General features: G+C 38.5%; 1 protein-coding gene across 9 annotated transcripts in view; it reads left to right on the forward strand.

The window, feature by feature from the left end:
* Positions 1-16,879, forward strand: part of BDP1 (B double prime 1, subunit of RNA polymerase III transcription initiation factor IIIB) — a 64,209-nt gene extending 47,330 nt beyond the window's left edge. For 5 of the 9 annotated variants that reach the window (XM_042829367.1, XM_042829373.1, XM_042829372.1 and 2 more), the window contains exons 27-40: positions 1,085-1,201; positions 1,605-1,641; positions 3,073-3,156; positions 3,666-3,891; positions 4,832-4,983; positions 5,638-5,776; positions 6,348-6,519; positions 7,635-7,695; positions 9,110-9,299; positions 10,461-10,674; positions 11,559-11,601; positions 12,424-12,709; positions 14,071-14,269; positions 14,939-16,879. In XM_042829367.1, coding sequence (XP_042685301.1) covers positions 1,085-1,201; positions 1,605-1,641; positions 3,073-3,156; positions 3,666-3,891; positions 4,832-4,983; positions 5,638-5,776; positions 6,348-6,519; positions 7,635-7,695; positions 9,110-9,299; positions 10,461-10,674; positions 11,559-11,601; positions 12,424-12,709; positions 14,071-14,269; positions 14,939-15,067 — 2,049 coding nt within the window. In that variant the 3' untranslated portion in view covers positions 15,068-16,879. Of the gene's footprint in view, positions 1-1,084; positions 1,202-1,604; positions 1,642-3,072; positions 3,157-3,665; positions 3,892-4,831; positions 4,984-5,637; positions 5,777-6,347; positions 6,520-7,634; positions 7,696-9,109; positions 9,300-10,460; positions 10,683-11,558; positions 11,602-12,423; positions 12,710-14,070; positions 14,270-14,938 lie in introns of those variants that run through there. The other 4 variants (XM_042829369.1, XM_042829368.1, XM_042829370.1 and 1 more) reach the window with 4 other exon arrangements.
* Positions 16,880-17,157: the final 278 nt, after the last annotated feature.

Below are 17,157 nucleotides of genomic sequence, written 5' to 3' on the forward strand. Positions count from 1 at the left end.
GTACTACTAGGCTGCTTCTATTCAACATCTTTATTAATGATCTTGATGAGGGGATTGAGTGCACCCTCAGTAAGTTTGCAGACAACACCAAACTGGGAGGGAGTGTTGGTCTGCCTGAGGGGAGAAAGGCACTACAGAGGGACCTGGATGGACTGGATCGATGGGCAATGTTAACTGTATGAGTTTCAGTAGCACCAAGTGTTGGGTCCTGCATGTTGGTCACAACAACCCCAGGCACCCCTACAGGCTCGGGGAGGAGTGGCTGGAAAGCTGCCTGATGGAAAGGGAGCTTGGTGTGCTGATGGACAGTGGGCTGAATATGAGCCAGCAGTGAGCCCAGGTGGCCAAGAAGGCCAATGGCATCCTGGCTTGTGTCAGGAATGGAGCGGTGAGCAGGACTGGGGAACTCATCCTGCCCTGCACTCGGCACTGGTGAGGCCTCACCTCGAGTGCTGTGTTCAGTTTTGGGCACCTCAGTACGGAAGGGACATGGAGGTGCTGGAGCAGGTCCAAAGAAGGGCAACAAGGCTGTGAAGGACTTGGAGAATGTGGCCTATGGGGAGAGACTGAAGGAACTGGGGCTGTTCAGTCTGGGGAAAAGGAGGCTGAGAGGAGACCTCATTGCTCTCTTCCAAAACCTGAAAGGTGCTTACAGCAGAGAAGGGTTGGTCACTTCTCACTGATGACAGATGACAACCTCAAGTTGCACCAGGGTAAGTTTAGGTTGGATATCAGGAAAAACTTCTTTTTGGAAGGGTTGTTAAGCACTGGAATAGGCTCCCCTGGGAAGTGACTGGTTGTGTTTAAAAACATCCTTGGATGTGGAGCTCAGGGATGTGATTTAGCAGAAGGTTGTTAGAGTTAGTTTAGTATGGTTAGGTTGTGGTTGGACTCAGTGATCTTTAAGGTCTTTTCCAACCTGAGTCTATGATTCTACTCTGTGATTCTGTGATTCATAGAGGGATCCCATTAAATGTTCGGTATCTGCTAAGCATGCAGTTTATTTGGAAAAAAAAAACAACGTATTTGGCAGATTTTCTGTCAGGGCTGATGAACTGAAATGCTTTCAAACTAATTTTTACAGCTGGATATATCTGTGAATATCCCAGATGTGCCAGTGGCTACTAATGCAGAAGGTCTTTCTCATGTATCTGTCCAGCCAGTCATACAGGAGGAGGAAAAAGGAAACACCTTACCAGCTGTAAGAATCTTTTTTTTTTTTTCGACATTGTACTCAGCACTGCCATCTTCTTTGTGCTTTGGGAACCATCTCACAGAAACTATTGATTATTATGGCATTCTTTTTCTGCTTGGGCATCCAGTTGATGAGGGAGACAAATACCCATTGTTTCCTCACCCTCCGTTTTTTCTTCACTTTCCTTTCTCTGTTATTTTATAGCAGATACAAAGCTATGGCCTCTGACTGGTTTCCAGGCCTGCTTGTGCTAGTATAGATATGGAAAACTGTAAAATACTGTCAGCGTGTAGTATAGTATTTTAAAGCCAGGGTGAACTGTAGGCAGAGAATTAACCAGTATGCGTTAGATTAAAATTGCAGACTGATTTTTATGTAAATCTCTGACATGTTTTTCTTTTTGTTTAAGGAAGCAACTGCGCATGAAAGTCCAGAAGCAGACAAAGGTAGATATGCATTTATCTTGTCTATGTCTTCCCCTTTAACATGCTACCAATTTGTGGTTACTCATGGATAAAATTTCAAAATTCATGTATCTTAGGAAAAAAATGCTCATGAGGTACTGGATTGTTTCATGTTTTTTGAAAAGGCTTAAACTATTTACATTCTTCTGTTTGCTATTAGGTAGGTGGACCAAGCATTGCAAAGTTTTGTTTCTTGGAGTGGGACTGCATTTTCTGAGTCCTATGCTGCAGTTATCTGTAGTGGGAGAGGAGGAAACTTTACAAACCACAGAATCATAGAATGGCTTGGTTGGAAAGAATCTTAAATATCATCTAATTCCAAATCCCAACTTACAGCTTACTTGATATGTCACAAAGTGATAAGAGTGGGCAGAGTCATAGCTTTGTCCCCTGTATGGTTTCTAACTGTACTGTGACCAGAAGAAAATACTCCTTCCATAGGAGATACGTATCAAACCCTTACAGATCTATTGCTTTTCAGGATTGCTTTCACTTGGGAATTTAAATACATTCTCAGTCTTTGTAAGTAGCACTTGATATTGGCAGGGTTACTGTCTTGGTTGAGGAAGGAAAGGCTACTGTCTTGCTTTGATTCATTTCAGTACAATAATTTTGGAGGATGGAAATGTTTAGTTTTACATGGCCAGTTAGTTAGGAAATAGAAGTTTAAACAGGAATATAGTTCAGTGCTACAGATTATGAATATCTGCATTTAAACACTTCCCCCCTTTCCATCTGTGGTGGCTTGGCTGGCCATGAGATGCATAACCAACTGCTCTGTCAGTTCTCTTCCTTAATAGGACAGTGGGAGAAAATAAGATGGAAAACCTCATGGGTTAAGATGTAGACAGAGAGATCACTTTACAAGACAGACTTGACTTGGTGAAAGTTTATTTTATTGCTAACTAAAAGTAGAGTTGAGTGGTGAGATGCAGAGAAGACTAAAACATCTCTTCCCCACCACTCTTCCCGTCCTGGCCTTTCCCGCACTCAACTCGATACCTTCACTCCTGGCTCCGTGCTAACCAGGAACAGAGGTAGAAGGAGCTGCAGTCAGTCCATACTACTTGACCACTGCCACACCTTCCTTCTCATGCTTTTCTACTGGTCTAGTATGTGGTCTTTCCTATGAGAAACAATTCTTCACGAACCAACTCCTCAACATAAGACTTCTCCACCATATGTCTTCCAGACTGCACTTCCTTCAGGGAGTATCATTCAGGGAATACTGAATTTAGTGGATGAGAATTGCCATCTGTCCATGAGTATCTTAATTCATGAATGGCAACAATTTAAAAAATACATTCTGCACTGCATGAATGATAACATCAAATGCTTTTTGAATGTGTGGGTAAATGAATTTTTTTGTAAGTGTACTTGTGATTTTTAACTTGTGTTTGAACAACTTTGTAGGAATTAGTGATGGAAGCACTGAAGCTGCCATGACTTTACTTGCAATGGGTGATCCAACATTCCAGTTAAAAGCAAGCACTGAAGGTATGATCTGATTTATGAGACAAAGTCTTCCTTGTGCATTCTGGATCCACCTAAGGAGGAACAGAGCAGTAGCTGCAGAACTTCTCTACATAGCAGGAGGGCAAGAGTCTTTTATGTGTTTGGTGCTGCTGAATTGTAGCACATACTTACACTAGGTGACTAGGCAATGCAGCTGGGATGGAAAAAGCAGAGCACCTTACTGATAGTACCAATTGGATCACTGTGTTTCTGAGAGCTAATTAAGGAAGGATATGTTTTAATTGATCTATGTTGGCTGCACAGATTGGACAAAAAAGAGGATCTGGGGTTAAATGGATGTAAGTAATCTTTCCAGGCCTTTAAATTGAAACATAGGTCTTTCCTTCTGACTAGCTGTAACCTTAAATTAACAGGCTTTTAGTCTAGTTTTTGGTAGATTTTCATATAGAATTTATCATCTACTTCCATTGCTTGAATATTAATTAACTTTTTAAATTCTGCTGTTGTGCTTTGTTTGCTACTGTAACTAGAATGGACATGCATGTTACCTGCACAAGATGAACTCAATGTGGCCAAAAGCCTTGTGAGCCAGGACGACTCAGATCAAAGCAGAGCTCCTAATCACTATGTCGTTTCTTCAGCAACTTCTGACAATGTCCCTTGCAAGGATGGAAGCAACATTAAAGTAGAAGACCGAAGCACTGGTGCAGGAACAGGTGTTGAAGAATATTCTGAGAAACATGAAACAGATGCCAGGTGAAATTACTTCAGTTAATTTATAGAGACAGATCATCTGACACTGCTTACTTTTGCAAGGCTCTCTCTGGATTTTTTTCTTGAATTGCAAGCAGTCTGGCTTTTGTGAAAATTCTTCAGCTTAGATAATTTTCTATGTAATATGGGACCCCCACCCTTTTCTTTTCTTTGTAATTTTTGAGGTGTTGGTATGTGATTTGAGAATGTCAAATTTATTCTTCACTCCAGAAGTGAATTTAAGTTTGAGAGTGGAGAATGATAGAAATTTTTTGGTATGAAATTGCTGCTAATCATTAAGATCATTTTCCCAAAGTATTTTATTGGTAACTGGGCCAAGGCAAATTGCTTAAGTGTCACTGCTACTGTGTTCTACTGTGTAGAACAAACGGATCTCAAGGAGCAGTGATCTTCTATCACTGTGTTCTTCAGTTTTACTCAAATATTCTTAAAAGTTAAAATAGCTTGATGGGACACTTTTTCAGAAGAAATCTAGAGATCATCATGTTCTGTTATTTGGAAGACTGTTGACTGTTGAACAAATTATCAGCTTGACTCTTCTGAAAACTGTAATTGAAGCTTTTACTTTAAGTTCAACAGTTCTTTTATTATATTTTTAAACAGAACTTAATGGCATGTGATCAGTGTTAGATCACTGACATCTCACATTTTTAAGTGTTTCAGTTATTTTGGTAGAGTACATACTAGTGTGCAATAAACTTAGTTGTTCCAGTAGTTACCAGTGTAGCTGATGTTTTGTTTTGTTTTTTTTCTGCCAAACAGTGCCTGCTCTGTCAGCTGTATTTCATTTGTTCATTAGCATCTGTTTTACCTCTCTCATCTTTTTTGTACATCACTGCTGAAAATGGTAATTTTATCTTATTGCTATAGCTTTCAAGAAGTCAAGAGCTGTGCTGATGGTATTTCTCCTTCTTACCTTTAGCAATAACACTCTGCCTATGGTGAATAGTATGAGACTGAGAAGAGGCAGTCTCCAGAAGTCAAATACAGGAGTACTGAAGTCTAATGAAAGTATAATTCAGAAACCTCTTAATACAAATGTAGTTATGGAGCAGCTAGACAGCATTCAAAGTGGTAAGCCTGTTTTTTATCCTGGGGTTTTGAAAATATTTATTTCTAGTGGATTCATGGCTCTTTATAACATAAAACTTAGAGTTGAAAGGACTTTTTCAATGCCTGTTCACAGATTACACATCAGTGCTATAATATGAGATATTCACTTGTTGTAGTTTTATACATAAACAAAAGCCTCAATTTAAAATTAAATGAAATGTGAAAATCAATTACTGGGCTGCCAATGTCACAAGTACAATGCAGTGTGCTTTCTTTCTGCTATTACTGTCTTTGTTTTCCATCGTTTTGATGGAAAGGGGAGATGTGCAGAATAGTTTTGTTTTTTGTAATGCAGTTACAGAAAGTAGTGGTGTGTAAGGTGTTCACGTTTTCAGTTTCTAATTATCTCTTTGGCACTGGCAACGAGCACAAAATATCAAGGCAAAATGATACGTGTGTATATCATAAATATGAGACATTAAATGTAACCTGTATATATACCAACATTTTTAAATATAAAATATAGATGATGTGTGTAAGAATAAACTTCAGTATGTATGTTTATGCAGTTTGCATATATACACGTTAAATACAAGAACTTACATGTAAAAATTATGTACAGGATTGTGCACAAATGACGTAACTCATCTTAAAATACAACTTTATGTATCTTAGAGTCCATGGACTTGAGAATTACTGCAGAAACACAGCAGGTGGAACAGGTCAGAGCTGGACCAACTTCAAGGGATACTTCTGTGCTGCAGAATTTTGCAACTGGTATGGATCTTGTCAAGCAAATGGACAACAAAGGGAGGTAGGAAGAAATCATCAGCTAATACTGGCTTTATTCCTAGGGTCTTCTAAAATAAGCAGCTGAGGTGTATGTGTAGCACATTTATGATGGAAATTGTATGCTTATGAACATTGCATGTGTGTAATGCATAGAAATTTAATTTAGACTTCTGTTTTTAAGGTTTTTATTTCTTAAATGTCACCTGAAGACTTTTTGGTTGTAAACATTAATTTGTGCTTTCTGTTTCAGTACTTTATAATCAGCTTGCTATTTAACTGTCTGCCATTAAACTGTGCCTAGAAGGAAACTGTAATTAATTGGTCAATTTGAAAACATTAGTGAGCTTCTGAGCTTTCTGGCTTGGTCGTGCCTTTATTAGTAAAGTCTCAAGTTAGTGGTGTCAGGGAGGTATTTTACTGAAATACTTCATGTAGATTTGTTTGAAGGTTATGCATTTTCTTCAGTAATTTTTAAACAGGTAAATATGTGGGCTTCACATTAAATGCATAATTAGAATCATATTACACAGAGGTTAGCCCATACAGAGGGTACTCTTAATTGGTTTCAAACTACCTGGATATGTATCTAACAGAACACAGAAAGAGATGAAAGATGCTTGTGGAACTTCTGGGAACTTGTCAGCAGAATGTGAGAAATCTCACGTTGGACTGCAGGATTATCTGGATGAAAGTTCTGTGGACAGACCAGCTGTTCAAAATCCTGGTCCTGCCAAGGACAGTCAATGTACAGGCAGCTTTGCTCAGGTAATTTAATTACAGTCTGTTTTTTTTTAATTACAGTCAGTTTCTCAAACCTCTATTAACAGACCTGTTATTTCAGATGGTGAATTAAAATCATTTTTTTTTTTTTTTTTTTGCACAAGTATAGTTATATTTAGTCATTCTAACAAGCCTCAGTTTTTAGGATTTCAGCAATAAATGACACTTGTTAGCAAAGTGTTGAGAATTTCTCAGGGTCTCGATGGAAGAAGTACCTGTGACTCCAGTGTCGTTCAGCCTGGCCTCTTCTTGTTAAATATATTTAAACTAAAATTATATACAGCAGAGACAATGCATTTTCATTGTCACTTTCATTTGCTTTGCTTAAAACAAACTTAATTTTGTTTAAATAAACTTCATCCTTTGCTGTACTTCTTCCCATTTCTATGCATAACTAACTTTTACATATACCTATTTGGCCATGGTTATGTATGTGTTTCACATCTTCAGTTTTGCAGTGGTTTATGCTGTTCTAGCATAAATAAGTACCTTATTTTTTCCTGAGGGGGATGTCATTCACACTTCCTTTGAGACCTCCAGCATTGCTTGGTACCAATGTACTTGCAGTTACTGTGGAATGGCTGAAGAACAGTAACTCGTTTCTTCAGTGCAACCTGTAGATGTGTCGTATTAGAACAGAGCACAAAAAAGACTGTGCTCATAATGGATTGCAGAAATGGTAGGAGGAGGCAGCTTGCAGTGGAGTATTCCTTTTCTTAGCAAAGGTACATACAATGGAAGGCACAGGATAGGTGTGTTGCAGAGCTTGGTGCTTCTCTTTGGCACTCAGCTGTTTTGTAATGGTTGAGGGAATTTACATTCTTAGAGCAATTTGTTATGTGAATCATCAGTGACAGAGTTGTGCAGTGGGAAATATAAATTAATTTCAAGAAATGATACAGACAGACAGTGAGCTGCACATAAATTACGTATTGTCCTTGTTGGTCTGGTATTTTTCAGCCTAAAATGCCTAGAAGTAAAAGCTGAGAAAACACAATTTTAGGTTTTCTGGCTCTTCAGTGTTTGACATGCCTTGTTTCTTTCTTGTTTTGTAGTGTCAAGCTTACCATATTGCTTTATTTCAAATATTTTATTTCTAGAATGAAACACGTGCTCAGGATTGTGAACAGCAACATATAAGCAGTGCAGCAGAGACTTCAGGTATAATGCACACTAATATTTTAAGTTAGCAAAAAACTTGTCTATCAGTGATGCAAAGATTAAAAAAAAAGTGTTGTTATGATTAAATGATCTACTTAATGAACAAACAAAAGGACTGGTAGCTTAGTGCCATTCCCCACTCTCGCCTCTTGTTGAAATTTCATTAGTGCATACTAGGCTTGGAAACTTTATGGATGATTCCTCAAGCTTAGATATCAGTAGAAGAGGAAGTTCTTCTCTTTCCTCCCTGCAGCGAGCACCTGCTTATTACCTCTGCTGGGTTTAGTGTTAGAGCTCACTTATCTCTCAAAAACTGAAGAAGTAGAGGGAGAAAGCCTGTGTATTTTTCCAGTAGCTTAGTGAGCTACAGTGGCTCATGAAATTCTGAAGTGAATGCCAGTGTCAATGAATATGAGTAGGTGGGCTGGACTGTGCAAGTATAGAGCAAGAAGAAGACAAGAAGAGGGGATGATAATGGAAGAAAACAAACTTTCCTCTTCAGCTGCTGTTTAAAAGTAATGCATGGTGCAGAGGTGTTTGTTGATAAACTAAAACTGAGCTTGGAGGATTGGAACTAATACTTGGATAAGATATTGGAAAATCAGTGTTAGAAGCCCAAAATGCTTTCTTTGTGCAGACTGCAGTCTTCCTGCCAAATTCCCAGGCATGTGCAAAAAGTAGGGTTAATATTTATTTTCAGATGTCTGTCACTCTGCTGCTCTGTTTTTGAGTCTCGTGGAGCATTTTAAATCATCTTTAATGAGGAAAAAATCAAAATGAGTTAAAGTTGCAGTAACAGCTCTACATCATTAAAAATTAGAGCTGTCTTAAATAATAGAGTAATGCTGTTGCTTTACATTTTTGAAAAACTTTTAGAAATGTTGTCTCCTAAAATTCATTTTAATGGCAGTTGATAATGCCCATTTTTTTGACTAAATTTTATTTCTCATTTATCACATTTATGATGGTACTACTTAGGTCTTCGGTGTCTTAGTCTTCCCACAAAAAAAAAACAGCAGCAGACTTCTGTCTCTTAAAGAAAGTGACAGCAGTGTTTAGAGACAGAGAGCCATCTGACAACCACAGTTACACAAGGTTGATTAAACAACACGTTGTTCTTTATTCTTAGTACAGCCATCTTAAAAGCTTCATCCCTATTAGGCATTCTCAATATTCTTTCTTCTGAGGGATTATAAGGATTCCACTGCAATGAATGAGCTCCAGAGAGTGATAACTATCTTGTCTGAGAGGAAAGTGAGCATATTTTATGAAGGATATCCCCAGTGTCTTCTTTCATGGAGGTTTACATGCTCAATACTCAATGTGGGGAGGGCACAAAGAAGAGAACGGTATGATTTTAAACTTGAATAATAGACTTTTGTTACTTTTTTATTTCCCTGGAAAATTATGGTAGTGAATGATGACCATAGATGTCCAGAGGAAGAAGAACAGACATTCATTTTAACGTTGGTGGAAATCCTTGCTGACTCAGAAGAGTTCGATACATCTGCTTTGCAGGAACAAACTTCAGAGCCATTACTGCCAGCACCGATACTTATCAGCCCAGTGAAATCAAGTGGAACCAGGTTGGCTGAAGTGGAGAGGTAAATATTTTTGAGCTTCAGTATATCCTGGACTAGGAGTATTCTTCAGTGCAAGATAAATGAATTATTTCAACATTATTGATATCTGTTCAGCTTGAGAAGAAGGGGAAAAAAATCAAGGGAAAAATTCTGAGGTATAGTAAGTGTTGTAATTCTTTATAAAGTACTCCTGTATTTATGCAAGTTCTCAGGTAAAAACAACAGGTCTGATGCTCCAGCACTGAAGAGGACTTTGCCCTTTTATTGAATGGATAGATCCTTAAGAGTGAATTTTGGTTACACTGTGTAAGAGTTCTAACTTCTGTGGAACTACTGGTGATAAACAGAATTTCTGACAGGCAGAGTTAGGGTATGTCTTCTGTGTCACTGCTTTACATTATTTCCCTAATCTCTGCTGCTTCCTGAAATGTCACAGTCCTTTTGGAATCATACTAGGAAGGACAAGGAGAGGATGAGAGGCAAGGTTCAGCTGTGTGTACAAATAATACTGTATTTTTGGACTATTTAGGGCAGTTAGTCTACTTTTTTATGTAAGTATCAAATGCAGTTCAAATAGAATAGCTTCTGAAGTAATTAGTTTTGACTGTAACTAGAAAAATTCATTTCTTTAACCTGCCTTAAAATAGTGCAGCAAAATGTTTCTTTGTGGTAAACTGAACACTTGAAGCCAATACTGACTCTTAAGTGAAATGAGTATTACCAAAGATCCATGTATAATAGCCACATAGAAATGTTCTACAAGGTGAATTTTGGCTTATTCTACAGCAATGTCCTGGTTATAGCTGGGATTGAGTTTTTCTTCCTTGTGGCTGATGTAGGGCTGGGTTTTGCATGACATGCCATTTAGCATGACATTAATGTTGATATCACACTGACATTTTAGTTGTTGCTGAGCAGTATGTAAAGGGACAGGGCATTTTCTGATTCTTGTGCTTCCCTGCCAGCAACCAGTCTGGGGGTGCACAGTGACCTTGGAGAAAACACAGGCAGGACAGTTGACTCAAACTATTAAATTCTCAGTATCACAACTCACGAGTTTTGGGTTTTTTTCTGATTCTCTTGCCCATGCTACTTGGGAGGAGGGAGCAAATGGCTGTGCAGTGCTGATCTGCTAGCTGGATTAAACCCTAACAAGTCACAATTACCACTTTCTATAAACAGCATTGGATCTTCAACAGCTGAGGCTGATGAACGTGGTGAATATTCAAACAGCAGCGCGGAAACCAAACAACAGAGTGCTTCAGTAGAGCCTGCTCCAAGTTTGGTGCAGACAGCTCAAAAAAGGTCAGCTGCTGAGCCTGCAGAAGATGTTTTTCCTGTTGTCAAGAAAACCGTATCTACTCTGATGGAGAGTAACATGGAAGACCCTTGTGAGGTGAGAAGGTAATTTGGTAGCAGTGTCGTTATGCATAGTGTAGGTGCTAAACACTTAATATATAGTACAGCATTTTAACTATCTTTGGAGTTAGAAGAAAGTGACTTAATCTGTACTATCTGTACAGCTGTACAAAGGCAAATTGACATTCATAGATTGCTTTTTACTTTGAATGGTAAAGCAGTTTTTAGACTGTCAATTCTGACTTGTTTTTTGAGAATTTGTTTGTTGTTGGATATTTTTATTAGGCTTTCTAGTATGCAGGCTAGTAATACATCTTATTATTTGGTTCATTCACCACAGCCTTTCTGATGGCAACATTGCAGGAGGGAAAATTCTAACTGTCTACTGGATGACTGGCAGATAGATTAACTGGATAACATAATGGTTCCTGATGGTGTCTATTACAGAAAGAAGTTGTTAAATATGTTTGTAACATTATTGTCCTAGTGGGCACAGTCTACCTGCAAAGAAAGACTGGCCTGCCTGTTTGGGCTTCCTGGTGTGCTTTTTGAAAATGACCCAGTTGTTGGAATGATTACCATTAATTTCTGTGACCAGACTAGGACTTTGTAGTGTGACTATGTCAGGGAATGAGCAATAATTTCACATACGTTTCAGAGAGCTTTTCTTGGAAGGACTGGATAAAACTGCTTCTCCTTCATTGACCACTCATCTTGACATCCTTGTCTTGAATCATTTCTCATGGGAACACCTTGAAAGCCTGCTCAGGAAATGAGCTGAATGGTGAATTATACTCTACTGAAGATCTATTCTTTATCACTCCTGTTTTTAGAAGTGTACATGCATGATGTGCCTCTGTCAACTTTTGTTGTTTCTTGAATAGTGAGATAAATAACTTTCTTTTCTTTTTTTCAATACAGGGGTATTCAAGTAAATCCACAAATACTCAGACAACAACTTCTGGTAGGTAAATTTAAACTTGTAAAAGCAAATTGTAACGAATCTAAATTCATAGATTAGTTTGATATTACCACAGCTTGATACTTGTCATTATCCTTAGTGGTCCTGTCTGCAGCTAACGTAAAATGAGAAAGGAATTTTTCCTGTAACACCCTAACACCTCAGTTTCATGGTTTCTGCTGTAAAATAGATGTGTTGTATTATCTAGCTGGCTGTTAATTTAGTAATGGTTTGTAGTGGTTCTAAGAGCAATGCTGTAGTTGTTCTACTTGTGGATTTCAGGAGATTTTTAGACCAAACCTGTTATTGTCTGCTTAGCAAATATTTTCCCTTGCCGGAGAGTGCTAATAACCAAAGGTGTTAATGTTGCCATGCTGTAACACAATTCATTTTTTATTTTGTGTTAGTCTTTTAAAAAATACAAACACTACTTAATCAGGCAAATCCTGACAGTACAGTTTTCAATCAGCTGAGCCTTTGAAGGATTTGGAGAACTACTTGGTTCTGAAGTAAACTTGAAAGAGAGAATTTTAAACAACTTCACTGAGTTCTGTTGTATGCTGCAAAGATTGGGGATGCAGCTGTGAAACTAAACTTCTCCAGCTTTTCCACATAACATCTGTAAGACTTTACAGACTTTGAAAGTAGATTGTGGATTTCTTTCATCTTAGTGGTGGTTTCAAAAACCAAAAGACAGAAAACTGGAAAAAAAAATGAGCCCTCATCTTTTAAGCCACTTTAACGTTACACTCATCTTTTGGACTGTGGTGTTATCAGTGAAAGCAACTAACTGAAGTTTCTTAATTACTCTCTATTCTTTTACAGGTAATCCTTTTCAAAAACCAGGGGCTTCAGCAAAGAAAAATGTGGTTACTTCTGCCTCGCTGTCTGAGTCTGTTTCACCAGTAGATGAGAGAAGCCAGTGTGAAACTTCAGAGAAGGTATCATTTCACAATTTACCATCCAGTCAAGAGGAGGTGACATGTAGGTTAACCTCCAGCAGAACAGAAATAAGTGAACAAGGAAAACTGGGAGATAAACATGAAGCAAACATGAAGCAGTTGGAATGTACTGAAAGTCTAACAGAATCTTCAAAGACTCCATTACTCAGGTATCTATAGAATGTTTTTGTCAGCCTTTTCTGTTAGACATTTTTTTCCATATAGGGTTATTGATATCCTCTTTCCACTTAGTATTACAAGAGCAGCAGTACCCTCCTTTGCAATCCTTGTAAGAATTATAGGTCCATTCTCCTCAGAAATTAAAAAGGATCAAACTGTCTCCTTTGAAATTTGAAGTGTTTTAGGTATTAAATAGATTTAGATTATTATTAAATAGACAGATTGACCAGGGGATGTTACTGATACATCTCTTTAGGCACTGACAGATGCCTCTTCAGATACAGATATCCATGAAGCTGTAATACAGACTTAGGATAATTGTTTTTCTTAGCTCTGTCTAATGCTTAGATATATGCACCCACCCATTCGTTAGGATTTTTGGCCTTCTGTCAATAAGATGTGGATGTAGTACTCACTGTGTTTCTACAAGTACTAGTTTTAGTCTTTTCCCCATTGGACCTTCTACCCCGGCAGATCAGAGGATATTGTTCTTAACTGTCCATCCAACTATTTGAACTATGTTTTCTTGTTTTCATATACCTTTCTATAGTATTCAAAAATTTTAGTTTCTTCTCTCTGTTGTACTTGTGCTCACTGTTTTTGACCGTGGTGCTCCGCAGGTCTGTCCTGATCCTGTTATTTGCTCTTTCATTACTTTTATGTTCCCAACAAAAGTGGTTATTTGTATCTGAGATGTCTACAGCAGCTGGGTAACAAATAATTGAAATTAAGAATCTTTGCTTTTCTAAACTGTAAATTCTTACTTAGCAACATGAGAACTAGCTTTGATACAGTGTGTTCTTACTCTATACTTTGTCACTGTGACTTCTGTGTAACTGCATACAACAGCAAGGCTGAAGCCCTGCAACAGGGGTTCTTTCTGGTGTTGATAGTCAAGAGAGTCTGACGTAGTCCAATCCTTGGGAATCATGTTGGGTTTTTTTTTCCCTATTAATTATATGATGTGCTCTTCTGAATTCTTCCTTCAGGTCTATGTCTCTGTTCCTCTCAGAAGCTGTTCTGAACACCTGGTAATTACAGGCTCTAGTTCAGAGACAAGCGACATATTCTTGTTCTTGAGAGTGGAGGTTGATAGGTGCTCCTCTTAACACTTTGTAAACTCCTCATGTGCCAGAATAATCAGTAATACAGAAGTCCTTGGGATAACTTCTTGTTTTTTTCCTTAAGAATTTTCAAGCATCTCTGAGGTGTGTGTTTGCTGTATCGTGAACTGGATTCCTGTAATGCTATTTATACATTGCTTTTATGGTTCAATTCTATTACATTCTGACTGTACTTGTTTTGAGTGGAGTGGATGAAAACCATAGAGATTTTTATCTTTAATTTGCAGAAAAAGTAGTTTTGAATCTGCAGAAGAAATTCAAAGGAAGAGAGGAAAGATCCCAAACCCACAGATTGGGACCACAAAGCAAAGTCTGAAAAAAACAACTCCATCTAATAAGGATGATAGGGAATCTTGTTCCTTTCCCTCCGGAAGCACATCATCATTTGTGGAGCATCACAGCGTAACTGCTGATGCTGCAGTTACGGTATGTTTGCCTCTGAATGTTTCTGCCTTTTTGGGATGTGAGAAGTGATGAATTAGTTGTCTCAGGAGTGAGTAGGGGGCATGCTGTGCTCAGGTTTTGAGAGATTCGTCTGCTGCAGTGAATGGATCCTAACTTGTGCATGTCTAGGAGACTTAAAAGGGAACTAAGTTGCTTTCTCTGTGCGCTTGTGTCTTTGAACGCTTTGGTTTCTTGGAGAGTTGTGGCCCATTTTTCTACTCTGTTACTTTTGCACAAGTTGCACAAGGTTTGTACATTCCTTCAAGACTTAGGTAAAGCTGTGAGGGCCTCTGCTGATAACTGTATTAATGTGCATAGGTACAAGATGGTTATTCTGTGAAGTTTTATGGCTTTGAATTACCCTGTAGCAATAGTTCTCTGAACAGACACCCACAGCAAATATGTGAAGTCAATCAAAGGGAATGACCGCTGCCCAGTATGCAGTTCATCTCAAAATCTTTATCAGCTTTTGCTGCAGAAATATTCCTAGTGCCAGTAGAGGGATGAGAGGGGAACCTACTTGTTTTCCTTTTTCCAATAATTCCTAATTTTTTAATCTTGCTATCTGAATTGACAGCACAAGCATCTACATAGGCTTATATGTGCGTGCACATGTGCTCTGTTATGAGTAGCCTTTTCTTTTTCTATTAGGCTCCACATAATGAGCCATCCAAGAAGCCTCCCCAGTGTGCTGAAGATCAAGAGAAGGAAGAGGAGCCAACCAAAATCTCAGAGTATTTTTTCAGTGACATCTTCATGGAAGTAGATGACCCAGAATAGCAAAGTGGCTTTCTAAAAATGGTGGGATCTTAGTACAACTAAATAAGAAGTCATTATTTTTTAGGAAAACATTACTTGTTTTAATATTAGTTATGCCAAGTTTAGCATCAGTTACTGTTTGTAACTTCCATAAGGATGGAATCATTTTCTTCTAAATGGATGCTTTCAAAAGGTTGACATAAGCTAAACCACTTTGTTGGTATCATTGGACCAGAACAGTGGCTGTGGGATTCATTTTCACTTGTTTGGATTTTGGTAATGGGTGCATGATTGTCTTCCAGAAAAGTGCAATGCAAAATATGCTTATTCTTGTGACAAGCTATTCCTTTGAATTTAATGCTAAAGACTGTGATACTGATTATACAAGTTCTTTACTTCTTTTTGTGAAGTATGCTGTATTAGTATGTTAGGAGGGAAAACCTTTTATTTACAGTGTATTCTCTGTAGATCAGGATGCAAATACTGAAAGTACCATCATAAGTTCTGTTCAGCACTGCAGGTATTTTTATTAGCACCTCCAAATTATGTATTTTTGTATTTAAGATGTCTTACATAAGGCTTAAAAGACCCTAGCCTGAAAAGCCAAATGACTTTAGCTGCTTTAAAATGCATAGAGGAAAAACCTGAAAAACATTTAATTTACACAGTGATAACCTTTGGAACTGTCCTGTTGGAACGAGAGGAAGAGTTTAATGTTTCTCAGTATAAATGCCAGTTTCCTTGTGTTGTGATTTAACCCAGCAGGCAGCTAAGCACCACACAAGGTGGGATGAGGAGAACAGAAGCCGTGGGATGAGGTAAAAACTCTTTACTAAGATAGAAAAGTGAAGACAAACATGCGCTAGAAGATAAATATCTCCACAGTGCAACTACTCACCAGCCAACACCCAGCTAACAATACAGCTGCCTGCTGACTGATGCCCTGCTGGCAACTCAAGGTCTCACTACCCGCCTACTGATGCCCTGAAAACTACAATCAGTGGCCCCTCCCCAGATCTTGACAGCTTCTGCACGATGTCATGTGGTGTGGAGTAAACCCCTGGCTTCATTCAGGCCAGCTGTCCTGGCTTCGTCCTGTGTGGTGTCTCTTCCCCACTGAGCCCTGGGATTGCACACATCTCTCAGCAAGAACCATAGCTGTGCTATCAACATTGTCTCAGCTGGAACCAGGACATCTTCTAAATTTGAAAACAAAGGAGTTAGATGGTGTTTCTTCTTGTTTCTGCATGTAGGTGTATATGTCTGTAGTGATGTCCTTTGTTGCACTTATTCAAAGCAGCACCAACAACTGGACTTAAACGACAGTGAGGATGCTTTAAGGATTTGCTGCTTGGAAGCAGTTGTATTTGAACATTTTCCTCATGTTCCACGTCTGCTTTTACTGAAACTCACCATAAAAGTTTGGTGCAGCTTGAGATTTTAGCTTTTTTTTTTTTTTTCTTGCGTAGGAAAATTGTCTTGTTAAAATACAAAAGTTCTTTTGAGTTTTTACAGGTAGCCACTGAGAGGTCAAGTAATTCTTAAATGTTATTACACAAAAAAAGAAGCATGTAGGTGTAAGTAGTCCAGCTATTTCTCTTGGGAATTATTAACAGCAAATATTTTTGCAAAATAAATTGTTATAATAGAGAGGTTTGAATTGTATTGTGCTCTGCAGAAACCCATCTTCACCTTGGGGCTGGGTAATAATTTACTTGCAAATGTTCTCATGTAATCATTTACTGAATTTTGAAATACTTTGAGAATGTTTGGCAGTGCTTATGAATGAACATTTAAAACTTTGTCAATAATGAAAAATACACAGAAAAACTACTGCTATTGCAAGTTGCTGTATTAGGAGACCTCTGTCAACCACATTGCCCAGAGAGGCTGTGATGCCCCGTCCATCCCTGGAGGTGTTTAAGGCCAGGTCGGATGGGGCCCTGGGCAGCCTGGGCTGGTATTAAATGGGGAGGTTGATGGCCCTGCCTGTGGTGGAGGGGATTGGAGCTTTGTGATCCTTGAGGTCCCTTCCAGCCCCAGCCATTCTGTGGGGCTTGCAGCAGCATCTTGTAGAGGTGGTAAAAAGGCTGGTGATCCCAGCTTGACTT

The sequence above is a fragment of the Centrocercus urophasianus genome, unplaced genomic scaffold, assembly GCF_019232065.1.
Source record: "Centrocercus urophasianus isolate 14NV4802_14NV808 unplaced genomic scaffold, USGS_Curo_1.0 seq_31, whole genome shotgun sequence".
Taxonomy (NCBI): Eukaryota; Metazoa; Chordata; class Aves; order Galliformes; family Phasianidae; genus Centrocercus; species Centrocercus urophasianus.